We start from the raw sequence: 26,831 nt of genomic DNA, 5'->3' as shown, positions 1-26,831 counted from the left end.
CAGAAGGATAACTTTTTTAAAAAAAATTTCATTCAATTTTTGGAATGATGTGATGGTCGTTTATGGATCTGAGCTGATGTCACGATCCTAGATGAGGCTATCGATGCTGTTTTTGTACACCTGAGGAGGGTCTTCAATGTCGGAATTGCTGCGAGAGAAGACGAGAGATAACACGTGAGCTCGCAATTCATCCATTTTACAAACAATCTATGACACAGGTTTCAAAATTAAGGCCCGGGGGCCAAATCTGGCCTGTCGCATTATTTTATTTGGCCCACAAAAGCAAATGAAATTTGTAAAATTCCATCCAAACCAAAATTTCAAAATGTCTCATGTAAACCACAATAACAGTCATTATTTTTTGCTTCAAATTTGAACTAGTTATAAATAAAGTTATAAATATGAACTAGTTACAGTAAAGTCTCGTTATATCGATATTCAAGGGAGTCCGAAAAAATATGGATATAACCGGGACTATCGATATATCCGACCCTGTTTGCATGTAATTTTCTCCGTGCGTGCATAGAAATAGTATCGATATAACCGGGACTATCGATATATCCGATATCGATATAACCAGACTTTACTGTATTAGTTATTAATTTGATGTGTAATGTGTAATATGTCGAAGGGATTAAACATTCATAACGGCCCTCGACAGGAAACCGTAACTTCTTCTTTTCCTTTATTATGTTTATTATTATTATTCTTTTTATTATGATTACTACCTGGCTGGCTACCCAGCTGGCTAGCTACCTAGCTGGCTATCTATTTACTATCTATTAGCTATCTGGCTGGCTCGCTAGCTATCTTGCTGGCTGTCTATTAGTTATATGGCTACCCAGCTAGCATCTTCTCTGAATCTGAATCCTTTGTTTTGATTCTAGAGTAAGGCGAGGACGTCCTGGTGTGACGTCACGAACAAGGGGGCGGGACTTTCTGAATCTGCCCAGTTCCGAGCTCATTTTGTGGCAGTTTTGGGACACTTTAACTCATTTTTATTGGTGTTTTTCATTTGACTAAAAATATCAGCCTGCGTGTTTTGGATATTTTACATGCGATAAAACGTTTTTCTGATTTTCAGTTTGGAAATAAAAAAACGGTGTCAGTTGTCCTTTAATTTATGACTATGAATCATCTGTCTTACCTGCTCAGTTCAAAGTGACTTCCTTTCCTCCTCATCCGTCGCAAGATCCACATAACCAGAGACAGAGCAGACAAAGAAACAGCGCCACCGATTGTCGCGCCAGCCGTGACGGCACTCAACTCCGACGTGGACTCTGCAGAACAGGTTCACAATAAACGTTAACGACCGACCACCAAATTTAGAATCATTTCCCTCCATCTGGTCCGCTTTCGCACCTTCGCATGTTGGGGGTACGCCGGTCCACTCGCCAAAGTGCGTGCACGCCGTGCTGACCGCACCTTGGAGTTCGTAACCTTCCTGGCAGCTGAACGTGCAGATTGTATCGCGAGGATAGTACCCCCAGGATGGGATTAGGGATGGGGTGCAATTCATGTGGCCTCTTTTGGGGGATTCGGGGGGAGGGCATGTGATTGCTGGACGTAAAAAAAAAGGGGATGGTTATATAACAGTTAAACGTACGCGTATATATTGATAAAAACAGTCTTTGTATTTCCGACATCCTCTTACGTTCACAACGTGGCTTCTCGCTCCAGCGTGCGGCCGACGTGCACGTCACACTTTTGGGCCCCACCAACCGATACCCGATGTCGCAACTGAAAGTGCAGTTATTCCCGTAGCTGAACCTCATATCCGAGTCGTCTCCACAACGGACTGTGCCGTTGGTTAAGTGGAGAAGAGCGGCGGGGCACTGGACGGCTTCACACGTAGGTGGTGGATGTGACCAGTTTTTGGTGGCGGTGCATTTTAAGGGGTCGGCTTTGCTCAGCTGGTATCCTTCTTCGCAAGAGTATTGGCACAATGAATCAAAAGTGAAGTTGCCGTACTTGTTGGTGCAGATGACGCTGCTTTTGGGGGGGAGGGTCAGCTCGCTTTCGCTGCACTGAATCACTGAAATCAAGCACATCAACACAATTAGTCACCGTTAGTTCACATGTATGTATGTATGTATGTATGTATGTATGTATGTATGTATGTATGTATGTATGTATGTATGTATGTATGTATGTATGTATGTATGTATGTATGTATGTATGTATGTACGTATTTATGTACTGTATGTACTATATGTATGTACTGTATGTATGTAGTGAATGTATGTGGTGTATGTATGTATGTACTGTATGAACTGTATGTACTGTAGTTCACATGTTTGTTTGTTTATGTATCTATGTATGTATCTATGCATGTCTGTATGTGTATGTATGTATGTATGTACGTATGTATGTACTATATGTATGTACTGTATGTATGTACTGTATGTATGTAGTGAATGTATGTGGTGTATGTATGTATGTACTGTATGAACTGTATGTACTGTAGTTCACATGTTTGTTTGTTTGTTTGTTTGTTGTATGTATCTATGTATGTATCTATGCATGTATGTATGTATGTATGTATGTATGTATGTATGTATGTATGTATGTATGTATGTACGTACGCGTGTACATGTGTACGTATGTACGTACTGTATGTACTATATGTATGTACTGTATGTATATAGTGTATGTATGTATGTATGTATGTAGTGGATGTACTGTATGTATATATGTATGTACTGTATGTGGTGTATATGCTGTACTGTATGGACTGTACTGTATGTACTGTATGCAAAATGGATTCTTACCATGTTGACACTTGTCTCCATAGAAGCCTTCAAAGCACTGGCACCTGTGGCTGTTTATGGTTTCCACGCATTCACCGTGGACGCATGAGTCTTTTTGGCAAGCAGCTACAACAAGAAGAAGGAGATTTTACATGTTAACATTCACAAAGTAGGTGTTTTTTACAGATCACCGTTCACTCCACTCACCTGTGTAACACAAAGCCGTCTTCTTCTTCTTGCACCTCTCGTCATTCCATTTCCCGGGCTCGGAGCTCCTTTTGATGTACATCTCCACGCAATCCTCGCTCTCGCCAAGAATCTTGCCGTTCATCCCGTTGTTGGGCTCCCCTCGCGCCCAGTTGGTGGCTTCCGTCGTGAGAGACTTGTTGGTTCCAACCCACGTCCAGGTACCGTTGATTTTACGGATCCCGATCCAGTAGTAGGTTGCCTTTTTGGGGAGCCACGAGCTGAGATGGCCGATCTCCTCCTGGTTTTGGATGGCTACCATGTCGGTGTAATGCTCCTTGCACCACGCTCGGGCCTGCTCCCAGTCCATGGTGGTGTTGGAGTAGAAGTAAGACCAGCATTCAACTTGTACGCAAAGCACTGAGGATGGAGATAAGCAAAAAAAAAAAAACATTTCAACAATCTTTGCCGACTTTTACGGAGCAAAGTCACATATGGAATTTACTCTCACGGCTAACTACTAAATAAAATATGTCAAGATAATAACAACAGGTAGCTACACGTTAGAAGTACTTTTCAAAATTTCTTCAGCCATCATCTGTACCTAATGTCCAGAGGTGGCGGACATTAGGGATATATATATATATATATATATATATATATATATATATATATATATATATATATATAGGGCCAGAGCTACCAGCAACATTTTAGTTTGCTGACGAAGCTTTTCGGATGAGGAACGAAACGTCAGACACTTTCAAAAATGGTGAATGTGTTGCACCAAGACTACTATTTGATACTAGCGGACACCAATTCGCAGCAGACAAATCAGCCCATTTCCAACAGAGCTTGGGCACCATCTTGTACATTTTCTGGGACGCCACATTGCAGTCCAGACACCTCAAAATGACACGGACGGACTTCTTAAATCGATTGCAAACATTTATGCTTTCCTCTTCAGAACTATTTGAATTACAGTAAAGTCTCGTTATATCGATATTCAAGGGAGTCCGAAAAAATATCGATATAACCGGGACTATCGATATATCCGACCCTGTTTGCATGTAATTTTCTCCGTGCGTGCATAGAAATAGTATCGATATAACCGGGACTATCGAGATATCCGATATCGATATAACGAGACTTTACTGTATATCCATAACCGGATGAGTACCAGCAACATTTTAGTTCGCTGACGAAGCTTTTCGGATGAGGAACGAAACGTCCCACACTTTCAAAGAAGTACAGATGATGGCTGAAGAAACCTTTTCATCGATGGACCACTCCTGTACGACTGAGAGCTTACACAAACGTACTTTCCAAAGTGCTATATCGAGAATGTTGAGTTGAATGAATGCAAAATAGGTGGGTGAAATTTGCACCTACTTGTAAAAATGAAAGCCAAGCTTATCCACGAGCCGGACATCTTGGATGCTCTGCTCTGAAGTAACCCACAAAAAAGTTCCTAACAGAAAAAAATGAGGATAATAAATAAGGGTTAGTCAGTCAAATTCCAACATGCAACATGCAATGATATTCTTTCTCGCTGTCAAGTCCACACTTACCATTTTAAGCGATTTTTAAGATCAGTCTGGGTGTCTCAGTGAGTGAGCAAGATGATTTGGGCTGAAATGCGCTGCTGCGACGGCTCTTATAGCCCCTGGTACACGCGGTCCAACTTTCCGGGAAGCTGTCGTCAGGCTTTCGCTGGAAATTCCAAACCCCCAACCCCCCGTTTTCAAAACAATTATGCCCAATCCAAAACATCACTTTACAAAAATTCCTTCGGGGGTGTGAGGAGTCCCATTGTCTTCGGCGGAAGCAGAGATTATTATTTTTCTTGTCATTATCAGAAATGTTTGACTGTTTTATTTACTGTTTTCATTTTAGGATTTAGATGTTTTTAAGATGGTGATGCAGAACCTGCTAGTGGGGACGTCAGGTATAAATGTTATATGTTTCATATTTGAAAAAACAAACATTAAAATTACATTTAAAGGACAACCGACGCCTCCAGACAAGTTGTGTCCATAATTTGTAAAATCACTTCAAATGACTTCTACTGAGCGCATTTTACAAAGATTCCACCGCATATAGCTATATTTTACCTTTTAAGAGTTGTGTTGAATATTCCGGAAGTCTTGTTTTTGAGTTGGTGAAAGCGACACAATGCATTTTGGTACTTTTTTTGGTCTGAAAACTTTGTGTTGATCCGTGTTGATGGCGAAATTTGAAGGAAAACGCATAAATAATGCAATGGTGAATTGTTGTGTGTGGCACCAAGACTACTCTTTGATACTAGTTGACACAAATTCCCAGCAGACAAATCAGCCCATTTCCAACGGAGCTTGGGCGCCATCTTGTGCTCTTGTGCATTTTCTGGGCCGCTACCTTGCAGTCCAGACGCCTCAAAATGACATGGACGGACTTCTTAAATCGATTGCAAACATTTATGCTTTCCTCTTCAGAACTATTTGAATCATATTCATAACCGGATGAGTAACAAGAAAGCATCTTCTCAGAATCTGAAGCCATTGTTTTGATTCTCAAGCAAGGCAAGACGTCTTGGTGTGACGTCATGAACAAGGGGGCGGGACTTTCTGAAACTGAAACTTTTTAGGTCATTTTGAAGTAGTTTTGGGACACCTTAAGTCATTTTTATTTGTGTTTTTCATTTGACTAAAAATATCAGCCTGCGTGTTTTGGGTATTTTAGATGCTATAAAACGTTTTTCTTATGTCAGTTAGGAATCAAAAAAATGTTGCCAGTTGTCCTTGAAAAAAACTAAACCTGAAAAACCCTGAAATCGACCCTCTTGCAATTTGATTATGTGGTGAGATTTTCAGCAAATGGTGCTTTTTTGCCCTAAATGCTGATAAACTCATCATTGCTGGGTGTGATATCTAACTTGCTATCTATTTGCTATGTAGCTGGCTATCTATTATCTGTAAGTACGGGTGGTCGTAAATCGGATGTTACCTGTATATATCTTTTGATCCTCTCCTCTTTCAACTCGAATTGCTTCATGTCACAAAGAGGGTACAGAAAGTGCTGAAGAATGAATGACTTTCTGTCTTTGTGTTGTCATATTATTTGTCATTTAGTTTTTTTTTTTTTACTTCATGTTACTTCCGGGTTGAGTGAACGCTGGCGCGTGTGGCTGCCACCGCTCACCCGCAGAAAAAAATATCCTGTGACTGTAATGTGTCCTTGAGAGTTTTGAAAGCTGCTTATAAATAAAATGTATTATTATTATTATTATAATAATAATAATAATAATAATAATAATAATACAAAACATGAGTATGTAGAACAATTTGTGTATGACGTATATAGTTTTCAGGCTGATTTATTCCTGGAAGATTCACGGAAGGATAGAAGTCGTTCAAGTGTCGGGGGGGAAATGCATGTGACAAGAAAGGAAAAGACAACACAATGCAATGGCTACCACTACAAAGGATTTTCTGGTGTTTTAACAAGGGTCTCTCGGGATGGAGGAAATGTGAACCATGGGAGGCAAGGCGCCGGTTGGCTGGCCGCTTGCCTTTCCAGAAGTGACAGTGCATTTCCTTCCTGGCTGACTCCAATGTTTGCCTGTTTCTGACACCTCTTCACCTCCACCCTTTCCCCTGAAAAATAACACAATGGCGTTTTATTGGCCCTGGGGAGCATTTCACTTTTTTTGTTAGGCTTTGTTGGAACTTCTGCAATGGATGATTTTAAGCTTCGTATTGTTGTCTTTGTTACTCGTTGAAGTGGACCTATTAGCTAGCTAGCTGTCTAGCTATCTATCTAGCTAGCTCGCTGTTTAACTAGCTAGCTAGCTGTCGAGCTAGCTTGCTGTCTGTTACTTAGCGATCTAGCTAGCATGCTCAGTTATTTGCTAGCTCAGTGATTTTCAACCACTGTGCCACGACACACGAGTGTGCCGAGATAAATCAAAGTCAAAGTCAGCTTTAAAATATGCTAATATGCATGACATACAGCACAAATAAATTATCCAATGTCACTTTTAAAAATTTAAAATTTTATCAAACATTTATTAATCATTTTCTACGTGCTGTAAAGACTGGAGGGTAATTCAATATTCGTCCGTGTGGCAACACGTAGCATGATTGCCTAGTTCCACCGCGAGACTTGATGAACGAGAGAGGTCGTGGTGACAGTTATCGAGAAGTTTTTTAAAAAAGGCAACTGCAAACTCCGAATTGGGCTCTGTCCAAGACTCTGATCCGAATGAAGGCCCTGGTATTCGTGGTGAGAAAAAGAAAGCAAAGATGGTGAGCTCAAGTAAAAACAAAACAAAACTCAAAGGTAAATGAGAAAGCGCCAAAAGCTAGTTACCTTGTAGTATCAGGCTGAATGAATGAGTATCAATAAATTGCAAAATTATATTGTCATTAAATATACTGTTCAGGGAGTCATTTAATAAAATTCTTGGTTTGTCTTGTGCCGCCATTTTTTTCCAATGTAAAAAAACGTACCTTGGCTCAAAAAAGGTTGAAAAACATTAGTCTCGCTGTCTAACTGTAACTGCCTATCTATATCTACTTTCAGTTTCAGCCATGTGATGGCGCAATATCAAGCGTCAACCTCTTTTGGAGGCCATAAAACGGCCTGTCTCTTTAAGACCGGAAATAAGAGCGAAAGACCTTATAAGGCGTTTGTATTTCCTGAGCTGTCTCGTCTGTCTTGTCTTCTCAACATGTCAGAGTCCCTGGCAGCAATCCCCGATGTGGAGATTGACCCAGAGGGAACTTTCAAGTATATTTTAGTGAAAGTGAAAAACGGCGATGTCAGTAAAAACATTGTTCGTGGTACCAAGAGTGCCGAGTATCACAGTAAGTTAAATGAAATGTCACAAGCTTTGTATCGGTGAGCTCACGTGTCACAATTTGTGTTGTGTTTCGGATTTTAAAGTGCACGGTTCATTTCATTTCACGTTGAGTACCGTATGGGCAGAACAATTTGATCCTTGGTGTAAATCGTGACAGATTTAACAAAAACAGGAAAGTGTCAATAGAAGTGCAACCGTTTTAACAGTTTATTCTACAGAATTACAAATAATGACATTTGATGTAGATTTGGCTACATTTGAATAGTAACGACAAAATGTTAGCACTCTTTCAAAAGCCTCATAAAATGATATAGAGGGCATATCTGGTATTTGGCCCCTGTGCGGTCATCTAAACTGGTTGTTTGTATTGTAGTACGACAATGAAAAGTTTAGCAAAAAGGAAAATGTGAAACATGGTGGGACATTCGCATCAAGAAGGATAAACCCCTCCCTGTATAAGCCTTAAACATACGTTCCATACAAAATATAGCACTGAAGCAACTTATGAACGAATTCACCTTACGAACGACTGTTCGGAACGTATTTCGTTCGTAAATTGGGGAGCTTATACCTATCTATTTTTATGGTTTATAACAAGGATAACCCCCTCCTTGATGCTAATGCTAAAGGGGTTACATCTTTTTTTAAGAAATGATCATGGTGTGCTATGAATGATTTGTAGATCATATTTTTGAGAAAGTCAAGCCAGCCATGGAGGCCTTGGGCATGGAATGTCAATGCCTTGGTGGAGGGAAAATCGAGCACAAGAGTCAAGAGAAGAAAATACGGGTGTTCGGAGAGTCCACTGTAAGCCATTTTTCATTACAAATTACAATGTCAATGTTATGCATTTGAAAACATTTAAATTGTTTTTAGGTCTTTCTTGGATAGATTTGCATTTAATGAGATTTAACAAAAGCGCTGCATTATTATTATTATTATTATTTCTACTTTCATTTCTTTCATAACTTTGCTGCTGTGAAATGTAAATTTCTCCACTGCGAGACTAATAAAGGCAAATCCAATTATTATTATTATTATTATTATTATTATTATTATTATTATTATTACGGTTATTACTGTTACTGCTACTGCTACTACTGCTACTACCATTACTAACATTAATACTGTTACTACCGTTACTACTGCTACTACTATTAGTACTATTACTACTATTCATACTATTCATACTATTAATACTGTTACTACTGCTACTATTACTATTACTTAATAATTATTATTTGTATTTTATCACATAAAATGTACCTATTAGTGTGACTGGTGAATATCCAAACTGGCGTGTCACTTTTGTGGTTTCAGGGTTTTGGTAAAGCTGACCACTCCATTTCAGTCGAAAAGTTGAAGAGCGTATTCAGCGACTATGAGATCACATGGAGTGACGAGAAAAAATAATAGCACTTTTTTTCACATTTGCAGCCCAGAAGTCAAATTGTTTTTGTGTAATAAATACTTCCACTAAACATTTCAATGTAGATTTTATTTTGTATTTTTGTATTTTTTTTTTAAGGATTTGAGAGATGAGCAAATGTTACTCAGAAATACAGTGACTCGTCCGTACTTTTACTTTTAATTGACTGTAAATCACAATCAGAGGCTGAGTGCCAAGCGTAAAGTCCATACAGGAAGGAGTGAGGCATTCAGAATCACAGACATATCCTGTGACTTGGAAGAAGTCTTTCTTTTTTTTTTAATTCAAATCCCAAAAGGGAAAGAAACGTCATTGCTTCTTATCGTGTGTTAAATGCTTACATTTGTGAACTGTGTGAGATAAATGAACTGTTAAACTCAACCTCAAAATGAAAGCAGGGAAATGTGTACAACTCTGGCGAAAAAAGAAAAAAAATACTGACCTACTGATGGATGCCCCTGCGTATTATTATTCATATTCAGCTAATTTATTTCTCAAGGTATTGCATCGATCATAGTTGGACTGCCTTGTGTATCTTTTATGTAATCACATTGGTTTTCCAGAATTGACAGGAAAAAGTAAATTAACCGATCTATACAACTTGTTATGGCAAGTATCAAACCTTTTTTTTTTTATTTGTTGCTCTTTTTTCTTTGTTTTTGTACAGACGCTTCCCTACTTACAAACATTCCAGTTACGTACAACAGTACATACGAATATTTTTGTCGTAACATGTAGTATTCTCTCCAGTTGTACATGTATGTATCTTTATAGAGCATATATTTTATTAAATGTTTAATTTTTAGTACAAACCAATACAGGCTACTTATACAACCCTTAAATATACTTATACTTAAACATACATTCCATACAAAATACAGTAAAGTCTCGTTATATCGATATTCAAGGGAGTCCGAAAAAATATCGATATAACCGGGACTATCGATATATCCGACCCTGTTTGCATGTAATTTTCTTAGTGCGTGCATAGAAATAGTATCGATATAACCGGGACTATCGATATATCCGATATCGATATAACGAGACTTTACTGTATATCGATAGTCCCGGTTATATCGATACGATTTCTATGCACGTACGGAGAAAATTACATGCAAACAGGGTCAGATATATCGATAGTCCCGGTTATATCGATATGTTTTCGGACTCCCTTGAATATCGATATAACGAGACTTTACTGTATCCGATATCGATATAACGAGACTTTACTGTATAGCACTGAAGCAACTTATGAACGAATTCACCTTACAAACAACCATTTGGAACGTATTTCGTTCGTAAGTTGGGGAGCGTCTGTAATGAGTGGTTGGCGTCGCTACCAGTGAGATGGGCCCTTGAACAAGTTGGAAATATTTATGAACAGTTCAAAGTCCATTTTAATAAAAAATAAATAACTTCAGGCTTCTGCTAGAAAGAATAAATAATACAGTAAAGTCTCGTTATATCGATATCGGATATATCGATAGTACCGGTTATATCGATACTATTTCTATGCACGCACGGAGAAAATTACATGCAAACAGGGTCGGATATATCGATAGTCCCGGTTATATCGATATTTTTTCGGACTCCCTTGAATATCGATATAACGAGACTTACTGTACATACAGACTTAGGTAAATAAGTAAATATGAATACTTACATAAAAATAGGTAAGTAAATAATATATTTCATTTATAAGCGCCTTTCAAAACTGAAGATCATTTTACACTCACATGATAAGTTTTTCTGTGGGTGAGCAGCGGCAGCCACACGTGCCTGCATTCGCTCAACCAGGAAGTAAGTCAAACAGAAACCTCGCTAGCTAGCTAATAGATAGCTAGATAGCTTTATACATAATAGAGAGATAGCTAGCTAGCCAGCTAATAGATAGATAGGTAGGTAGCTGGATTGCTAAATAAAAAATTGAGCGTAAAAGAGGTGCCTGAAGAAACATGAAAAATTTAGCCAGCTAGCTAGCTATATAGCTAATTGAGAGCTAGCTAGCCAGATAGGTAGCTAATAGATAGCAAATAGATACAGTAGCTAGTTAGATAGCTAGCTAGATACCAAGGCAAATAAATAAACACAAATAAATACATACATAAATATGAATGTGACAAAAAAGCTTTCCAATGTGCTTTGTTACAACAGCTGTTATAAATCGTGGCCTTATAAATCATGGTGTATGGCAATTAAATGCCGAGATACTTTATAATAGTGTCAATTTGAACATGTTACAATTATGGAGCAGCCAGTAAGTGTCATCCAAAAAAGATTTTTATTTAATATAATCACCACTACATCCCCTTCCGGGAGTTTTCACACATTAAGTTGATTTGAATTCCCAACGGTGCATGCCGGTGCTTCATCACTGGAGCCGTTTTTATCATCACCTTCTTTGTTTTATCATGAATATACCTTGTAGGGGAATTGGTAGCCTTCTCACCTTGAATGGAGGACCCAGCAAAGCATTCTGGCAACATAGTTGATTATGCTGTGACCTTGAAAGGAAAAAAAAAACAAAAGGCTGTCTTCCTTCCAGGTTACATCCTCAAATTAGAGCCGGTTTCCGGTGAATTGCAAAACTTTCCGTTACTCTCAAACAGGCAGCGGAGAGGAAAAGTGTGAGAACCTCGGTTCCCTTCTCGGAAAACCTATCTACTCCATTGTCGTGTCTGAGGGTGAAAGTGTTTTCATACGGACAAGCCCATGACTGAAATTTTGAGGCTAGTTTTTTTTTCAGGGGAAACTTATCAGTATGAGGGATGGATATATTCGGTCAGCAAAAATATTGAAAATGGCATCCTGAAATCAATTGAACTCATTCACTGCCAGACATGCAAAAATGTGTCCACTCCAGTGCCAGGGTTTTTGTCATTTTCACTCAAATTCGAGGACCCACAAAATATTAAGTTTTAGGACTACATGAACATTCAATGCGACGTAAGAAACCTTAGACTCTCGTATTTCATCAGAAAAAAAAAAGTTAATACCTAAGTTATAAGGGTCTGGAGTTATCTGATCTTGAAATGGGGGCGGCTGTACAAAAGGAAAATGCTGCCGGCACCCAGCAAGCAAAAAAAACCTGAACAAATTGGGGAATGTCGCTGATGGAGAATAAGAAGTTATCATATTTAAAAGTTTCATGCTGTTATATGCTTAGTCAACATGTGTGACTCGAATACACAATTGAAGCACAGACGACCTGGGGTCAATCTGAGGTCAACAGTCACAAGTTAAACTGTCATCTTCATCTAGGAGATCTGGCCTTGGACAGAATTTAGGACTTGGGAAACTCCTTATCACAGTAGTAATTTAGGATTTGAAACTCCTTCACAGGAAGAGCTCATTAGCCAGGTTACAAATGTATCAGTTCATGGAAATGAATGTTTTATTGCTAACAGCTGTTTGTGCTTAGAACTCAAGAGGTGTGGTATTCTAATCAAGAAAACTATGTTTTACTAATGTATTACTTGAATTTGCATATACTCTCAATAAATAGCTTGGCAGAGGGCTGCAGAATTCAGCCGTCTGTCATGAGCAGCTCCTATATTTTGTTTTTCTACTTCTTCCTTTCCTTTCATCACTTTGCTGCTGTAAAATGTAAATTTCTCCAGTGTGAGACTAATCTAATCTAATTTTACTTGGTAATTATTCAACAGGCAAAAGTCCCTGCTAATGTGTGTCTGCAAGTACTGTCGCATTGACTTTTGCTAACCTACTGACGTGACAGCACCTGACACTGCGCACATGAGCAGATGCATTCTATCTCTGGAGCAACAAGTTTGCTCTACCTTTGAAAGAAAAAGTGAGTATCTTTGTCATTTTTTTTAACTTTCACAATATATTAATAATAATATGTATAGTCCCATCTCAAAACCCACCTATTTAAAATTGCATTTTCTGTGTAGCTCTCTCTCTTGTTTCTATTTATAATTGTATTTTATTTATTGCATTGTATTTGTGATTATATTTTATTTATTATAGTACCTATGCTTGTCTGTGACTGTAAAGTTCCCTTGAGAGCTTTGAAAGGTGCTTAAAATGTAATGTATTATTTATGATTATTCATCAAAACCAGAGCAACATGCCAAACCATGCAAATTAACAAATCATACTGTATCACAATTGACATAATATTAATCCACTAGTTACGCAATGCTATATTCTATCATATTTTTTTATATTCAGTACTTTATTTCATTACAGACGTTTATATACATTTAAATTGAGTGTGTCCCAATTTTAAAAAAAAGCATATGATTGTATTTTTGTTTGGATGTTTATGTTAAATAGAGCCTGATGGTGTTATTATTCAGTAACTGTGAATCTGAGTGCAAATGGTTGTCTGTCATTACGTGATGAAGTGGCAACCTGAAGTCTCGTCTGAACACATTAAGCAATATAGATTGGTGGAAGATGAATAAAATGATTGGGTGATTCTTTCTATTAGCTAGCTGTATTAGGTACAGTTGACAATTCGTGCATTGAAGTGCTCTAAAATTGTCTCAATGATAGACAATTATTTATTAGTATTGTAGATGTGATAAGCAAAACAACCGCAAAAAATGGCTCATCATACTTAATAGGGTTGAGCTCATGATAAAAATGCAGAGCATTTTTCAGCTAACAGAAAACTTACACATCTCAACATCGAATTATTTTGGGTCTTTGGGTCTTTGTTGTCATTACACCAAAAACAGATCAGAGTAAACATGGTGCTCAGCTCTTCATATGTGTAGGCACAAAAAATGGAGCTCCTTCTGGTTTGTTTCTAAATTACATCGTGGTGAAAAATTGGAATCAGTCCTCTGTCTCATGAAATAAGTTTCATAAGTATAGAGCGCTGCATTTTTTGGACAGGGTAAGAGCCTTTTCTTAATTATTCACCCTGGAAACATAATTGTTCTTGTAACATATATATGTACCTATAACTCACCAGTCACCATAAATGAGGACACATGATTGTAAAATTTTGGAAAGTCAGTTTGCACCAGTGTGCCTCTCAAATCATTTATTTCGATAAAAAAATATTTGTTTTACAAAAAAAAAACTGTGTTAACTCATTCACTGTCAGACGATGTGCGAAAATGTGTCCAGTCCAGTGGCAGGGTTTTTGTCATTGTCACTCGAATTCCAGAACCCACAGAATATTGAGTTTTAGGACTACATAAATTCAATGCGGCGTTATTCTGAATAACACAGTAAAATTCATGTTTTTGGTGCAAGACAAATGTTTGACCGTGTTTTTTTTTTTTTCCTTCTCTCCGAAAAGCACCTGCTCAACTGAAAATTAAAATTGAGAGAAAGGATGCCGTGTGAGGGGACCACAACTTCCTGTTGTGGCTCTTGTTATGAGTTAGATGCAGTCTTGCTGTATGGGTACTTTCTTGTCAAATATGTTTTTGTAACAGTGTCATTCTATGGAGAGAAAACAAAAGCTATGCTAATTTCAATGTGTTAATTTAATATTAGTAGAGCCAGAGGTGTTTCTCATATCGGGTCACATACTTTATATGTGACCCTATGGTTTCAAGCAATGTAAATTATTTTCATTCAAGAATTCATTCATTTCAGGACCCACAGAATATTGTTTTCTCGGACGACATAAAGACTTAACGCAGCGTAAGAAACCTTAGACTCCCTTATTTCCTCAGACAAAACAAGTTAATTACTCAATTATATGGGTCTGGTATTATCATAGCTTGAAATGAGGGTGCCTGTTCTAAATACAATGCAATACATTTGTTTATATAGTGTTTGAACAATAGCTGAAGCTGGAACAAAGCGCTAACGTGGAAAGAAAGGAAATGCTGTTCCCTTGTGGAAAAGAAAAAACATTGCCAGAGGCCATCGCCAGTGCTTTATCGGCACCCAAGCATGATAAACAAAACCCGAATGAATTTGGGAATGACGCTCCACGTCATATTTTCAATTCCTGAATAAATTTGTGAATGGGCAATAACAGACTCCTACTTCAGGAGAAGAAAAAACATTTCCAGAGGCCATGGCCAGCGCCTTATCGGCACCCAAGCATGAAAAAAAAACCTAATACATTCGGGAATGTCAGTCTACGTCATATTTTCAATTCTATAATAAATTCCCAAATGACAGTGAATGAGTTAATGGGAAATAACAGAGTCTCACTTCAATTGATGACTTGGATGTTCCTAAAATATTGAATTGTCATTAAATGTTCTTGATTTCCATCTGTTAGGCCTCTCAAGATCAAATCAGAAATTCCATCATGTCCACCGACCCAGCAATAGAATTGCCTTTCTTCTACGGCAGCATCAGTCGTTCAGAAGCTGAGCAGCATTTAAAACTGGCCGGTATGGCCGACGGCCTCTTCTTGCTACGACAATGTCTGCGGAGCCTGGGTGGATACGTCCTCTCCGTCGTGTGCAACTTGGAGTTCTACCATTACCCCATCGAGAAACAACTTAATGACACTTATTGTATCACAGGAGGCATACCTCACCGTGGGCCTGCTGAGCTCTGTGAATTTTACAGCAAGGACCCCGGTGGGTTGTTGTGCGCTCTGAAGAAACCTTGCTTACGTTCCTCCGACACGCCGATCCGGCCAAGTGTGTTTGACAGCCTGAAAGAAAACTTGCTGAGGGAATATGTGAAACAGACATGGAACCTTGAGGTTGGTTTCTACCGACATCTAACGATTGGAGATGCGTCATTCACGTATGCAGAATTACCAATATTATATACAGGTAACATCCTACTTACGACCAGGTTCTGTTCCGACCAAACGGTCGTAAGTCAAAATGGTCATAGGTCAAAATCCATTCAAAATGTTAAATAGAGACTGAGTGCTAAATGACTTGTAAACGACCTGATTCGGACACCACGGGGGCGGGCAGGCAGGGGTCTCCAAGTCTCCAAGAGGCGGTGGCGCCGTTGGTGCCGGCCGAGGGCACCACCGAGTGGCGATCCCGTGCGCCCTCTCGCCGACGCCACCCACCTCGGCTCTAGTCTTGGCCACGCCGCGGCCAGCGTCAGTGGTCACTCCCCCCGCCGGTGCCATCACACGGTCGATTGCTGGGTAAGAGTGAGTGGCTGGTTAGCCAAAATTGTCGAAATCGTTACCGGGCTGCTAGCGCGTTGTGGTGCCAGGCGTAGAATTTAAAATTTTAAAAATAGGGTCTGGCGGTCGTGGTCATAAGTACGGGTGGTCGCAAGTCGTGCCGGTCGTAAGTCGGATGTTACCTGTATCACCCAATATGTATGTATTGCATTGTATTTTGGACAGCCACCCTCATTTCAAGCTCAGATAACTCCAGGCCCATATAATTTTGGAATTAACTCTGATGAAAGAATGGAGTCGAAGGTTTCTTAGACTCAATTGAATGTCTATGTAGTCCTAAAACTCAATATTCTGTGGGTGCTGGAAATAGAGTGACAATGACAAAAACCCTGGCACTGGAGTGGACACATTTTTGCACATATCTGGCAGTAAATTAGTTAATTAAATTTAAAAAAATGCATAAAAATTGGGGGCGGCCCAGTAGTCAAGTGGTTAGCACCCCGTCCGGCTTCACAATGCAGAGGTCGTGTGTTCAAGAAGTGGTCCGGCCTCCCTGTGGGGACTTTGCACGTTCTCTTCGGGCCCACGTGGGTTTTCTTTGGGTCCTCCGGTTTCTTCCCACATTCCAAAAACATGCATGGCAGGCTAATTGAACACCCCAAATTGTTCATAGGTGTGAGCGCGATGGGTTGTTTGTTTTTCTATGTGCCCTGTGATTGGCTGGCGACCAATTCAGGGTGACCTCCACCTACTGCCTGATGATGGCTGCATGGATAGGCGCCAGCTCCCCCACCAACCCTAATGAGGATAAAGCAGTCTGGAAAATGGGTAGATGGATAAATAAAAGTCGATCTGACAATCAAATAAGCTAAATTAATGTTATATTGTACATATTTTTACGGTTCTCATCAGATAATCAATTTAATGCAATAACCAAATGAGTGCAAACCAATTCAGATGATGATAAAGTCTGCTTATCTTCCACTCAGGGTGAAGCCATGGAGCAAGCCATCATTAGTCAAGCTCCCCAACTGGAAAAGCTAATCGCCACTATGGCGCATGAGAAGATGTCGTGGTATCACGGCAAAATCTCCCGACAGGAATGTGAGAGACTACTCTACTGTGGAACACAACCCGATGGCAAATTTTTGTACGTTTTTCAAAGTGATGCTTTTTTTCCAATGAAACGTAAAAGATCTTTCTAGCTTTGTCAAAAGCAACTTTTCTTTTCCCCAATTGTTTTTCAGGATTCGTGACCGAGAGGAATCTGGTACTTTTGCACTCTCCGTAATATATGGAAGATCCATTTATCACTATCAGATCCTCCAAGATAAGTCAGGGAAATATTACATGCCTGACGGATTGAAGTTTGACACTATTTGGCAGGTGCATATGTGCCTTTAAACATTTGTATTTTGTGATACGGTACGTATGAAACCTTTCAGGTTCAGCGGTTACTACAGTGGACAGCTGATCATGTTATCAGGTTACACGTTGTCATGATTGGTACTTGAAAGGTGAGAGGTGCCGAGCGGGTGTGGCCATATGTATTGCCAGCCAGTTTAATGCCTGTTTGGTGGGCTTCGCCCCAATGAATGAGAGGCGAGATTGGGAAGTGCTCATAATGGAATTTTCCATTACGAACACCATGTTCAAAGGGTGTCCATATGTGTACTGAGCATTGGTTAGAAGATGGATGGACCGATGGATGGACAGATGGACGGATGGATGGAAGGACGGGCAGATGCATGGGCGGACAGACGGATGGATGGGCGGACAGACAGATGGATGGATGGACGGAAGAATGGACGGATGGATGCATGGATGGATGGACAGAAGAATGGACGGATGGATGGATGGATGGATGGATGGATGGATGGATCGATGGACGTGCGGATGGATGGATGGACCAGCGGACGGATGGCCCGAAAGATGCACGGAAGGATAGATGGCCTAACGAATGGATGGACGGACAGACAAACGGATGGACGGACAGGTGGGCGAACGAAAGGATGGACGGATGGAGCATGATGGACAGGTGGGCGGATGGATGGATGGACAGACAGACGGATGGATGGATGGATGGATGGATGGCTGGACGGAAGGATGGATGTACAGTATGTATGGATGGATGGATGGATGGATGGATGGATGGATACACAGGCGGGCAGATGGATGAAAGGGTGGTTGGACAGACGGGCGGAATCATGGACGAATGGATGGATAATACCGTTTTATGTATTTTAACAGCTGGTAGAGTTCCTGAAGATGAAACCTTATGGTTTGGTGACAATTCTGGGCGACCCATGTGTCAACAAGGCTGCTGCAAGTAATGTCCATCTTTATATGTTCATTTATCTAAAGCAAGTATTTCATGTTGTTATATGAAATGTACATTAACTGATATGAAATGTTCAAAAAGACAATTAAAATGCTTCAAATTCTGAAAAGGTATTTGAAGATACACAGGTGATCAATGATTTGTGCCTTTTTTGATGTGTTGTTTAATTGCTGTGTAGACTGATGGCTTTGTCTTCCCCCACCCTTGTTTTTCTTTTTTGTTGTTGTTGTTTTTTGTTTAAAAAATGGATGGATTTTCAAACAAAAATCAGAGATTCCAAGCCTTCCCGCAACAGTGAGTATCAGTGCCAGATAAAGAATTGAAGTCCTCCTATTACGGCGATTGTAATCCAATTATTTACTCTCCTACTTTCAGAGGCGAACAGGATTAAATAGCTACACAGCACCACCCCGAGGTCAGTCGCCTACTTTGCACTATTGTGAGCAATTTCTGCATTGATTAACTCATTCTCTGCCAGACATGTATAATAATAATAATAATAATAATAATAATAATAATAATAATAATACATGTAATTTCTAAGCGCCTTTCAAAACTCTCAAGGACACTTTACAGTCACAGGATGTGTCCACTCCAGTGCCAGGGTTTTTGTCATTGTCACTCAAATCCCAGGACCCACAGAATATTGAGTTTTAGGACAGTATAAACATTCAATGCAGCATAAGAAACCTTAATCTATCGTTTTTTATTATAGAAACTAATAGTTAATTCCTAAATTATATGGATCTGAAGTTATATGAGCTTGAAATGAGGGCGGTTGTCCAAAATACAATGCCATACATACATATTGGTTTATATAATAATAATAATAATAATACATTTCATTTATAAGCGCCTTTCAAAACTCTCAAGGTCGCTTTTGCAGTCACAGGATATTTTTTTCTGTCGGTGACCAGCGGCAGCCACACGCGCCAGCATTCACCCAACCCCGAAGTAACTCAAATAGATAGAAATCCAGCTAGCTAGCTAGCTAATGGATAGCAAATAAAAAGCTAGACAGCTAATAGTAATAATTAACAGCTGAAAAAAAGGGAAATGCTCCCACGTTGTGGAAAAGAAAACACATTGCCCGAGGCCATGGCCTGCGCTTTATCGGCACCCAAGCATGAAAAAACAAAAACGAATAATTCGGGAATGGCGATCTATGTCATATTTTCAATTCCCAAATACATTTGCGAATGGCAGTGAATGAGTTCATTTCAACTTGATTTGCCTCATGGGTCATTTTGACCCGAATACAATTTTTGTACTTTTTTTTGTCCAGCTTCATTAGAAATTGGAATAAAAACGAAATTGGGGACAATCCCGGAAAAGTAATAACATTTCAAGTTCAAACAATAATTTAGGGTGTTTTGGGGGAATTTTTACACAGTCTTGGGTCATTTTGATCCGAAAACCACAGGAGGCTTAAATAATCTACGGATTTGATTTTTCATTTTAATAATAATCCATTTCATTTATAAGCACCTTTCAAAACTCTCAAGGACACTTTACAGTCGCAGGATATTTTTTCTGCGGGTGAGCAGCAGCAGCCACATGCGCCGGCGTTCACTTAACCCGGAAGTAACAAAGTAAAAAAACAGCAACAAAAAAACTAATAAATAATATGACAACACAAAGACAAATGGCATAACTAACATGCTAACATGTATTGCTAACATGCGAAACAGTATGGCATAACTAACATGCTAACATGCAAAACGCATGTCATCAAATGTTGCTTTTTAACGGCTTCGCATCGCTTTTTTTTACATTTATTTTTTTATTAGCAATGAAGAAATTTGCCACATGTAGCATTTTAACATAGTTAGCATGTTTTGCTGAGAATACTGACGGAAATTCGGGGCACTATGTACTTGGCTATCTGTTAGCTATCTATCCAGCTAGCCACTGTTTAAAACTGTAAGGTAAATGTAAAACTATGTATGTTTCTTGCTTGATAGGTGTGGCTGTGAAGACAATCACTCCTGAGCCTGCGGATAATTCTCTTCCAATGGACTGCATTGGCTTTAACCCTTATCACAACCCCAACGACATTAAGAAGTTTAACATCCAGAGAAATCATCTTTTCATTGATGAAGTGGAACTGGGCTCCGGCAACTTTGGCTGCGTCAAGAAGGGTGTCCTTGATACTGACATGTAAGAACACGTTTGAGATGAACCACTTTGATGGAAAGTTGTTCATGTCAAATAGTTTGTTTTGGTTTTCCATCAGGGGACAGTTAGAAGTAGCCATCAAAGTCCTGAAGACTGACAATGAGATGCTCATGAAGATGGAGATGATGAGGGAAGCAGAGATCATGCACCACTTGAGTAATCCATTCATTGTTCGGATGTTGGGGTTATGCAGCGCTGAGTCCTTGATGCTCATCATGGAGATGGCTCCTTTGGGGCCTCTCAACAAGTTTCTCTCCTCCAATAAGTACGTTTGAGTCCATTATTAACTCATTCACTGCCAGACAAAAATGTGTCCACTCCTGTGCCAGGGTTTTTGTCGTTGTCACCGGACCCACAGAATATTGAGTTTTAGGACTACATAAACATTCAAAGCAGCGTAAGAAACCTTAGGCTCTCTTTTTTTAGTAGAAAAAAAAAGAGTTAATTCCCAAATTATATGGGTCTGGAGTTATATGAGCTTGAAATGACGGCGGCTATTCAAAATACAATGCAATACATACATATTGGTTTATATAACGCTTTAACAAAAGCTGAAACTGGAACAAAGCGCTAACATGGTAAAAAAAAAAGGAAATGCTGACCCCTTGTGGAAGGGAAAAAAACATTACCAGAAGACACGGCCAGCGCTTTATCAGCACCCAAACGAAAAAAAACAAACAATCCCGGACAAATTCGGGAATGGCACTCTACGTTATATTTTCAATTCCCAAATAAATTTGGGAATGGGAATCAATGAGTTAAAGACTATTTCATAATTAACAACAACAATAGGTGTCACAGTTTATTTCAGGTGGCTCAAGACTGTGTGGCTCCTGCTGAAATCAATTGAAATGGTGAAATACTTATGTGTGGGGTTTTTCCGTAATATGTACCTCAAAAAGTTTAGATTTTTCATAGTTTTCTTATTTGAATTGACCGTAGCCATGAAATTGTAGCCATGAATGACAGGACCCATATTGACAAACAAGCCTTCACAACCACAATCACACATATGGACAATTAAGAATGTTTAACCTATTTACGCTGAGCATGTTCATAAGAACACAGATAAATTCATTTTCGAATGCATTAATGTTGTTTCTTGCCACATTAATTGTTGTAAATTAGATATCATTGTGTTATTGTTAATTATATACTCCATTTGAAACTATTTCATACTCTGTTTTGATTGTTTTTTTATGAAGTTATCTGTGTTCACATGAACACGCTCTGCATAAATGGATAATATCATGCATGTTTTCTTAGTTATTTATTAATGTAATTATTTCTTTATTTATTTATCTGTGTATATCAGGGGTGTCCAAAGTCGGTCCTCGAGGGCTGCCGTCCTGCCTGTTTTCCAGCTCTCCCAGAGCAACGCACCTGATTCAAATCATCAGGACCATTTTGATGCTGCTTCAGAGCTGGCTGATGAGCTGATCATTTGAACCAGGTGTGTTGCACCTGGGAGAGCTGGAAAACAGGCAGGACAGCAGCCCTCGAGGACCGACTTTGGACACCCCTGGTGTATATGTTTATGTATTTATCTATTTATTTATACAGTGAGACCTCAACTTACGAACTTAATTGGTTCCCAGACAGAGTGTGTAAGGCGAAAAGTGTATATCTAAAAAAAATTCCCATAGGAAACCATTAAAATGGGAATAATCCATTCCCGGGTTTCCATAAAATATACTTTTCAACTAAATAAGTCTTAAAACTACACACAACATACCTTATTCTATGTATAATAAATGTGCTATTGTATTGTAATGAAAGAAATACACTGCATTGTATCATAAAGTCACTTTATTTACATTTGTGATGGTCATTTATGGCTTGATGGAATGGTGTTGGAGGTCAAAGGTCAAAAGGAATTGCTGTTTGGAAAGAGAGGCGCATTAAATGACGACTGTAATTAAAGAAATAAACTGCTGTAAAATAAAGTTTTATGTACCTTTTTGATGGTCGTTGATGGCTTATGGAAGGAGAGTCACCTTCCATAAGGACTGTTGGTAACTTAACCTCTGGTGCTGTTCGGTCGTGTGCTTCCGCCGAAGATCACTCTGCCAGCCGTGGTGGGTGTGTATTATGAAAATAGTGCTTATTATAAGGTTTAATTTTCATAAATTTGACCTTTGTAAGACAAAAAGTTTGTAAGTTGAGGTCTCACTGTACAATACATATTGATTTATATATTTATTTATTTACTGCATCAAATAAATAAATAAATAAATACATTACATACATACATAAATACATAAATAAACTAAATGTCACCCTTTAATATTGCAACCACCACAGGGATACAGTCACGACGGAGGATATTGTCAACCTGATGCACCAGGTGTCAATGGGAATGAAATATCTGGAAGAGAAAAACTTTGTCCACAGGGACTTAGCAGCTCGGAATGTTCTGCTGGTAAACCGACAGTTTGCCAAAATCAGTGACTTTGGGCTATCCAAGGCCCTGGGAGCGGACAGCGAATATTACAAGGTACAGAGGTCCAGTTGTTATGAGGAATTTTAACACCTCACAGGTTATCACTATACGGTGTTATCTTTGTCGAGTAAATATTAAACTTTTTTTCCTTTTGCCCTTATTTACTGATGGAATGTGGGAATCACATAAGGGAAGTGAATCATTGAATGAGAGGAAGAACATTTCAAGTTCATCAATATACTTTGGCAAATAACAACTTTGCCATTACTGTATATGTCTTTTAAATGTATTATGTTTATTATAATTACAGACGCTCCCCACATTACGAACGAGATACTTTCCGAGCGGTCGTTCGTAAGGTGAATTTGTTCGTAAGTTGCTTCAGTGCTATATTTTGTACGGTATGTATGTTTCAGTTAAACACTGAACGGGGAAGTATAAAACACAGATGCCCTAACAGTCGGAAAATATATTTAGACCTACTGTAGTACGACCACATATATCCTTGGGTCTTCAGTAAGCCATTACTGAAGCTGCTGGCACGTAATTCAGTAATTACTTACTTACCATTACTTTTTGTTATGCTTCACGTGCGTCAATGAGGAAGAGGGATTTCCTTCCCGCCCACATACTCTACGCAGCCAATTGTAAGCGAGCTCGGCGGATCGGGGCCTGAACTCATTGGCAACACTTCAGCATAGCCAAGCGCTGATTCGTCAGCCTTGGTGTCCGTCCAGAAAAACGCACAAAATACAAAATCTTACTTACAGCATCTCTGTCTGAACATTTTTCATTCCGTTTTTCGTAACTCAAATATTCGTATGTCGGGGAGCGTCTGTATCTGTATTTTGAATGTATTATGTTGATTATAATTACACACATTTAAAGGACAACCGACACCTCCGGCCAATTTGCATCCATAATTTGTAAAATCACTTCAAATGACTTCTACTGAGCGCATTTTACAAAGATTCCACCGCATATAGCTATATTTTACGTTCTAAGACTCGCGCTGAATATTCAGGAAGTCTTGTTTTCAAATTGATGATTCCTGACGTGACGTCACATTAGGAACGCCCCTGACTGACAAAGCGACACACAATGCATTTTGGGCACTTTTTCCTCTGAAAACACCGTGTTGATCGTGAAATTAGAAGAACGCTACATAAATAACGCGATGGTGAATCGTTGTTTGTCGCACCAAGACTACCAATTGCGGTAACACCATAAAGATGGTGTTAAGTTCACACAAATTCCCCGCAGACAAATCAGCCCATTTCCAGGAGCTTGGGCGCCATCTTGTGCATTTTCTGGGATGCTACATTGGAGTCCAAACGGCTCGAATTGAGACGGAAGGACTTATTTAATCGATTGCAAACATGTATGCTTTCCTCTTCAGAACTATTTGAATCATATTCATAACTGGATGAGTAACAAGAAAGCATCTTCTCCGAATCTGAACTCTCTGAAGCCATTGTTTTGATTCTGGAGCAAGGCATTTTGTGGAGGAGTGTTCTGGCGTGACGTTACGAACAAGGGGGTGGGACTTTCTGAATCTTGCCATTTCCGAGTGCATTTCGTGTCAGTTTTTGGACACTTTAAGTCATTTTTATTGGTGTTTTGCATTTGACTAAAAATATCAGCCTGCATGTTTTGGGTATTTTAGATGCTATAAAACGTTTTTCTGATATCAGTTAGGAAACAAAAAAAAATGGTGTCGGTTGTCCTTTAAGCATGCAATAAGTTATGTCAGGGGGAAAACAGGGTTTGAGAGTCTCTCCACAACAGCGAGTTAACATTTTGTTTTCCACAGGAAAACTCAAACCATGACCCTCAGATTCCAAAAAGCTAGTTTTAAGCACTGAACTACTTCCGATCCACTCAATATTAATTAATTAATAAACATCCATTTTGGCATATGAAACCCCGAACAGGCACGTTCTTCAGGACTATGGCCGCTGAAATGGTATGCTCCTGAATGTATTAACTTCCGCAAATTCTCCAGTAAAAGTGACGTGTGGAGTTTTGGCATCACCCTGTGGGAAGCCTTCTCATACGGCGGAAAACCGTACAAGGTACTGTACATGAAGCAGTGACTCACAATCAAAATTCTAAATCTAATACTTGTATTTTATTCTTTTCAAATCTGTCCAGAAAATGAAACAAGTGGAGGTGAACAGTTTCATTGAAAGTGGGAAACGCTTGCCGTGTCCAGTAAATTGTCCAGAACGAATGCACGCCGCGATGCAAGAATGCTGGACATATAAGTAAGAAAATTGAATTCAAATTATGTTGTGTTCTGTTTTTTTTTTTTAAATAATGACTTCATTCAGTATTTTTTGGTTGCTTTTGTCCTTTCTCAACAGATATGAGGATCGTCCTGACTTCAAAAATGTGGAAAAGACCATGAGATCTTACCATTATTCATTATCAAAAAAGGTTAAGCCAATGGGTGCTGCCACTGCTGCAGAGCTTAACGTGTAGACATTAAAACAAAGCACATTCTGTGCGATGGCTACACAATCCGTCCATTCATCCCATCATTAAATAAGTAAAACAAAGAGCTATTTATGAGCCATTCACACTTAAAAAGCCTTAACTCCGGCAGCGATACAGCTAAAACAGGCCTTGGTGGTGATAATTAAACTTTTGGAACATGAGGGTGTCTTCTGCGTACACATACTTTTTGTCAGTTTGAATGTTTGCATCTTTTCATTGATGAGCAAACCGTTTCACTCAAAGACACTTTATAAGAGCTTAAAACGCAGAATAGAATGTACACCTGAACACAAGCATACATAATTGACAACAAACAAATCTAGATGAACAAAAGGGAAAAAATGTTCCCTTCCATAATATAATAACACTATTAAAAGATCCTTGGAGTTGCTTTTTGGTCGGGCGTTATTGAAATTGAAGGAAAGCGTCCAGGAAGATTTCTGACCCTGGTAACCAATGATGGCCGAAATGTGATTGGTTAAATGCTTAAATACGAAAACACACATGGAAGCAGCACGAGGGAAAAGCAACGAAAAAGTAAGCTGAAAGACAATTTGGAATTATTTAAAAATAATTTACAGACAAAATATAATCAGTCTGTGATTCTGATATTTTTAGGCCCGCCACTGATGAGACTATGGTTTCTTTGCCAACCAGCATGCAGAAAACTGTTTGTAAAAACTGTGTGGAAAATGAACCGTTTTATTGCCAAGATTACTGAGTTGAGATGTTTATCTGATGGAATTTTTAAGTATTCACGAATTCACTTTGACGAACAAACATTGTTAGGCTTGTATAAACGCTCAATGCGAACACAATGCTGTACGTATACGGTACTGTACTTCTAATAGAACGTCGACTCGCGTTTATCTGTGTGTGTTTGCGCGTGCCTGTGTGTGTGTTTGTGTGTAAACAAATATATATATAAAATAAAGGAAAAGTACTGTATGTGCGACGCACAACAGAATGTTGCCAGGACAACTACATAGTGTATTTCAACCCGCAAAAACTCTTGGTGTTAAATTGTTTTTGTTTGAAATAAGGCATACGTCTCAAAGCTATTACTTTGAATGTCGATACCGGAAGTTGAAAGAATTCTCACTGTAATGATTGACGTTAC

At 39.1% G+C, this 26,831-nt stretch overlaps 3 protein-coding genes across 4 annotated transcripts in view; 2 read left to right on the top strand and 1 right to left on the bottom strand.

Moving 5' to 3' along the window:
• Nucleotides 1–6,155, bottom strand: part of LOC148895922 (L-selectin-like) — a 6,484-nt gene extending 329 nt beyond the window's left edge. Inside the window, exons 1-8 of the mRNA XM_089001640.1 lie at nucleotides 4,508–6,155; nucleotides 4,329–4,407; nucleotides 2,958–3,356; nucleotides 2,772–2,876; nucleotides 1,655–2,035; nucleotides 1,363–1,560; nucleotides 1,148–1,280; nucleotides 1–148 (exon numbers count right to left, since the gene is read on the bottom strand). The exon at nucleotides 1–148 is cut by the window's left edge and continues 329 nt beyond it. Coding sequence (XP_088857766.1) covers nucleotides 88–148; nucleotides 1,148–1,280; nucleotides 1,363–1,560; nucleotides 1,655–2,035; nucleotides 2,772–2,876; nucleotides 2,958–3,356; nucleotides 4,329–4,407; nucleotides 4,508–4,510 — 1,359 coding nt within the window. The 5' untranslated portion in view covers nucleotides 4,511–6,155 and the 3' untranslated portion in view covers nucleotides 1–87. The remainder of the gene's footprint in view (nucleotides 149–1,147; nucleotides 1,281–1,362; nucleotides 1,561–1,654; nucleotides 2,036–2,771; nucleotides 2,877–2,957; nucleotides 3,357–4,328; nucleotides 4,408–4,507) is intronic.
• A 1,452-nt stretch (nucleotides 6,156–7,607) lies between these two features.
• On the top strand, nucleotides 7,608–13,014 carry LOC148895921 (14 kDa phosphohistidine phosphatase). 2 transcript variants are annotated; one of them, XM_089001854.1, is made up of 3 exons: nucleotides 7,608–7,783; nucleotides 8,462–8,586; nucleotides 12,874–13,014. In XM_089001854.1, the coding sequence occupies exons 1-3, from the start codon at nucleotides 7,648–7,650 to the stop codon at nucleotides 12,916–12,918; spliced, it is 306 nt and encodes a 101-aa protein (XP_088857980.1). In that variant the 5' UTR covers nucleotides 7,608–7,647; the 3' UTR covers nucleotides 12,919–13,014. The 2 variants fall into 2 exon arrangements, with proteins under 2 accessions (XP_088857980.1, XP_088857978.1); XM_089001852.1 differs by lacking the exon at nucleotides 12,874–13,014 and adding an exon at nucleotides 9,100–10,056 and having other exon boundaries at nucleotides 7,613–7,783.
• On the top strand, nucleotides 12,887–26,700 carry zap70 (zeta chain of T cell receptor associated protein kinase 70). The gene is made up of 13 exons (XM_089001848.1): nucleotides 12,887–13,019; nucleotides 15,429–15,863; nucleotides 17,240–17,400; nucleotides 17,498–17,636; nucleotides 18,501–18,579; nucleotides 18,863–18,885; nucleotides 18,967–19,006; nucleotides 20,556–20,751; nucleotides 20,828–21,034; nucleotides 23,074–23,266; nucleotides 25,147–25,287; nucleotides 25,367–25,479; nucleotides 25,579–26,700. Exons 2-13 carry the CDS (start codon nucleotides 15,459–15,461, stop codon nucleotides 25,694–25,696), a joined length of 1,815 nt encoding a protein of 604 aa, XP_088857974.1. The 5' UTR covers nucleotides 12,887–13,019; nucleotides 15,429–15,458; the 3' UTR covers nucleotides 25,697–26,700.
• Nucleotides 26,701–26,831: the final 131 nt, after the last annotated feature.

Source organism: Hippocampus bargibanti, linkage group LG07, assembly GCF_051943395.1.
Source record: "Hippocampus bargibanti isolate YZ-2025 linkage group LG07, ASM5194339v1, whole genome shotgun sequence".
Taxonomy (NCBI): Eukaryota; Metazoa; Chordata; class Actinopteri; order Syngnathiformes; family Syngnathidae; genus Hippocampus; species Hippocampus bargibanti.
The sequence above is the reverse complement of the archived record's forward strand: the minus strand, read 5'-3'. Positions and strand labels throughout refer to the sequence as shown.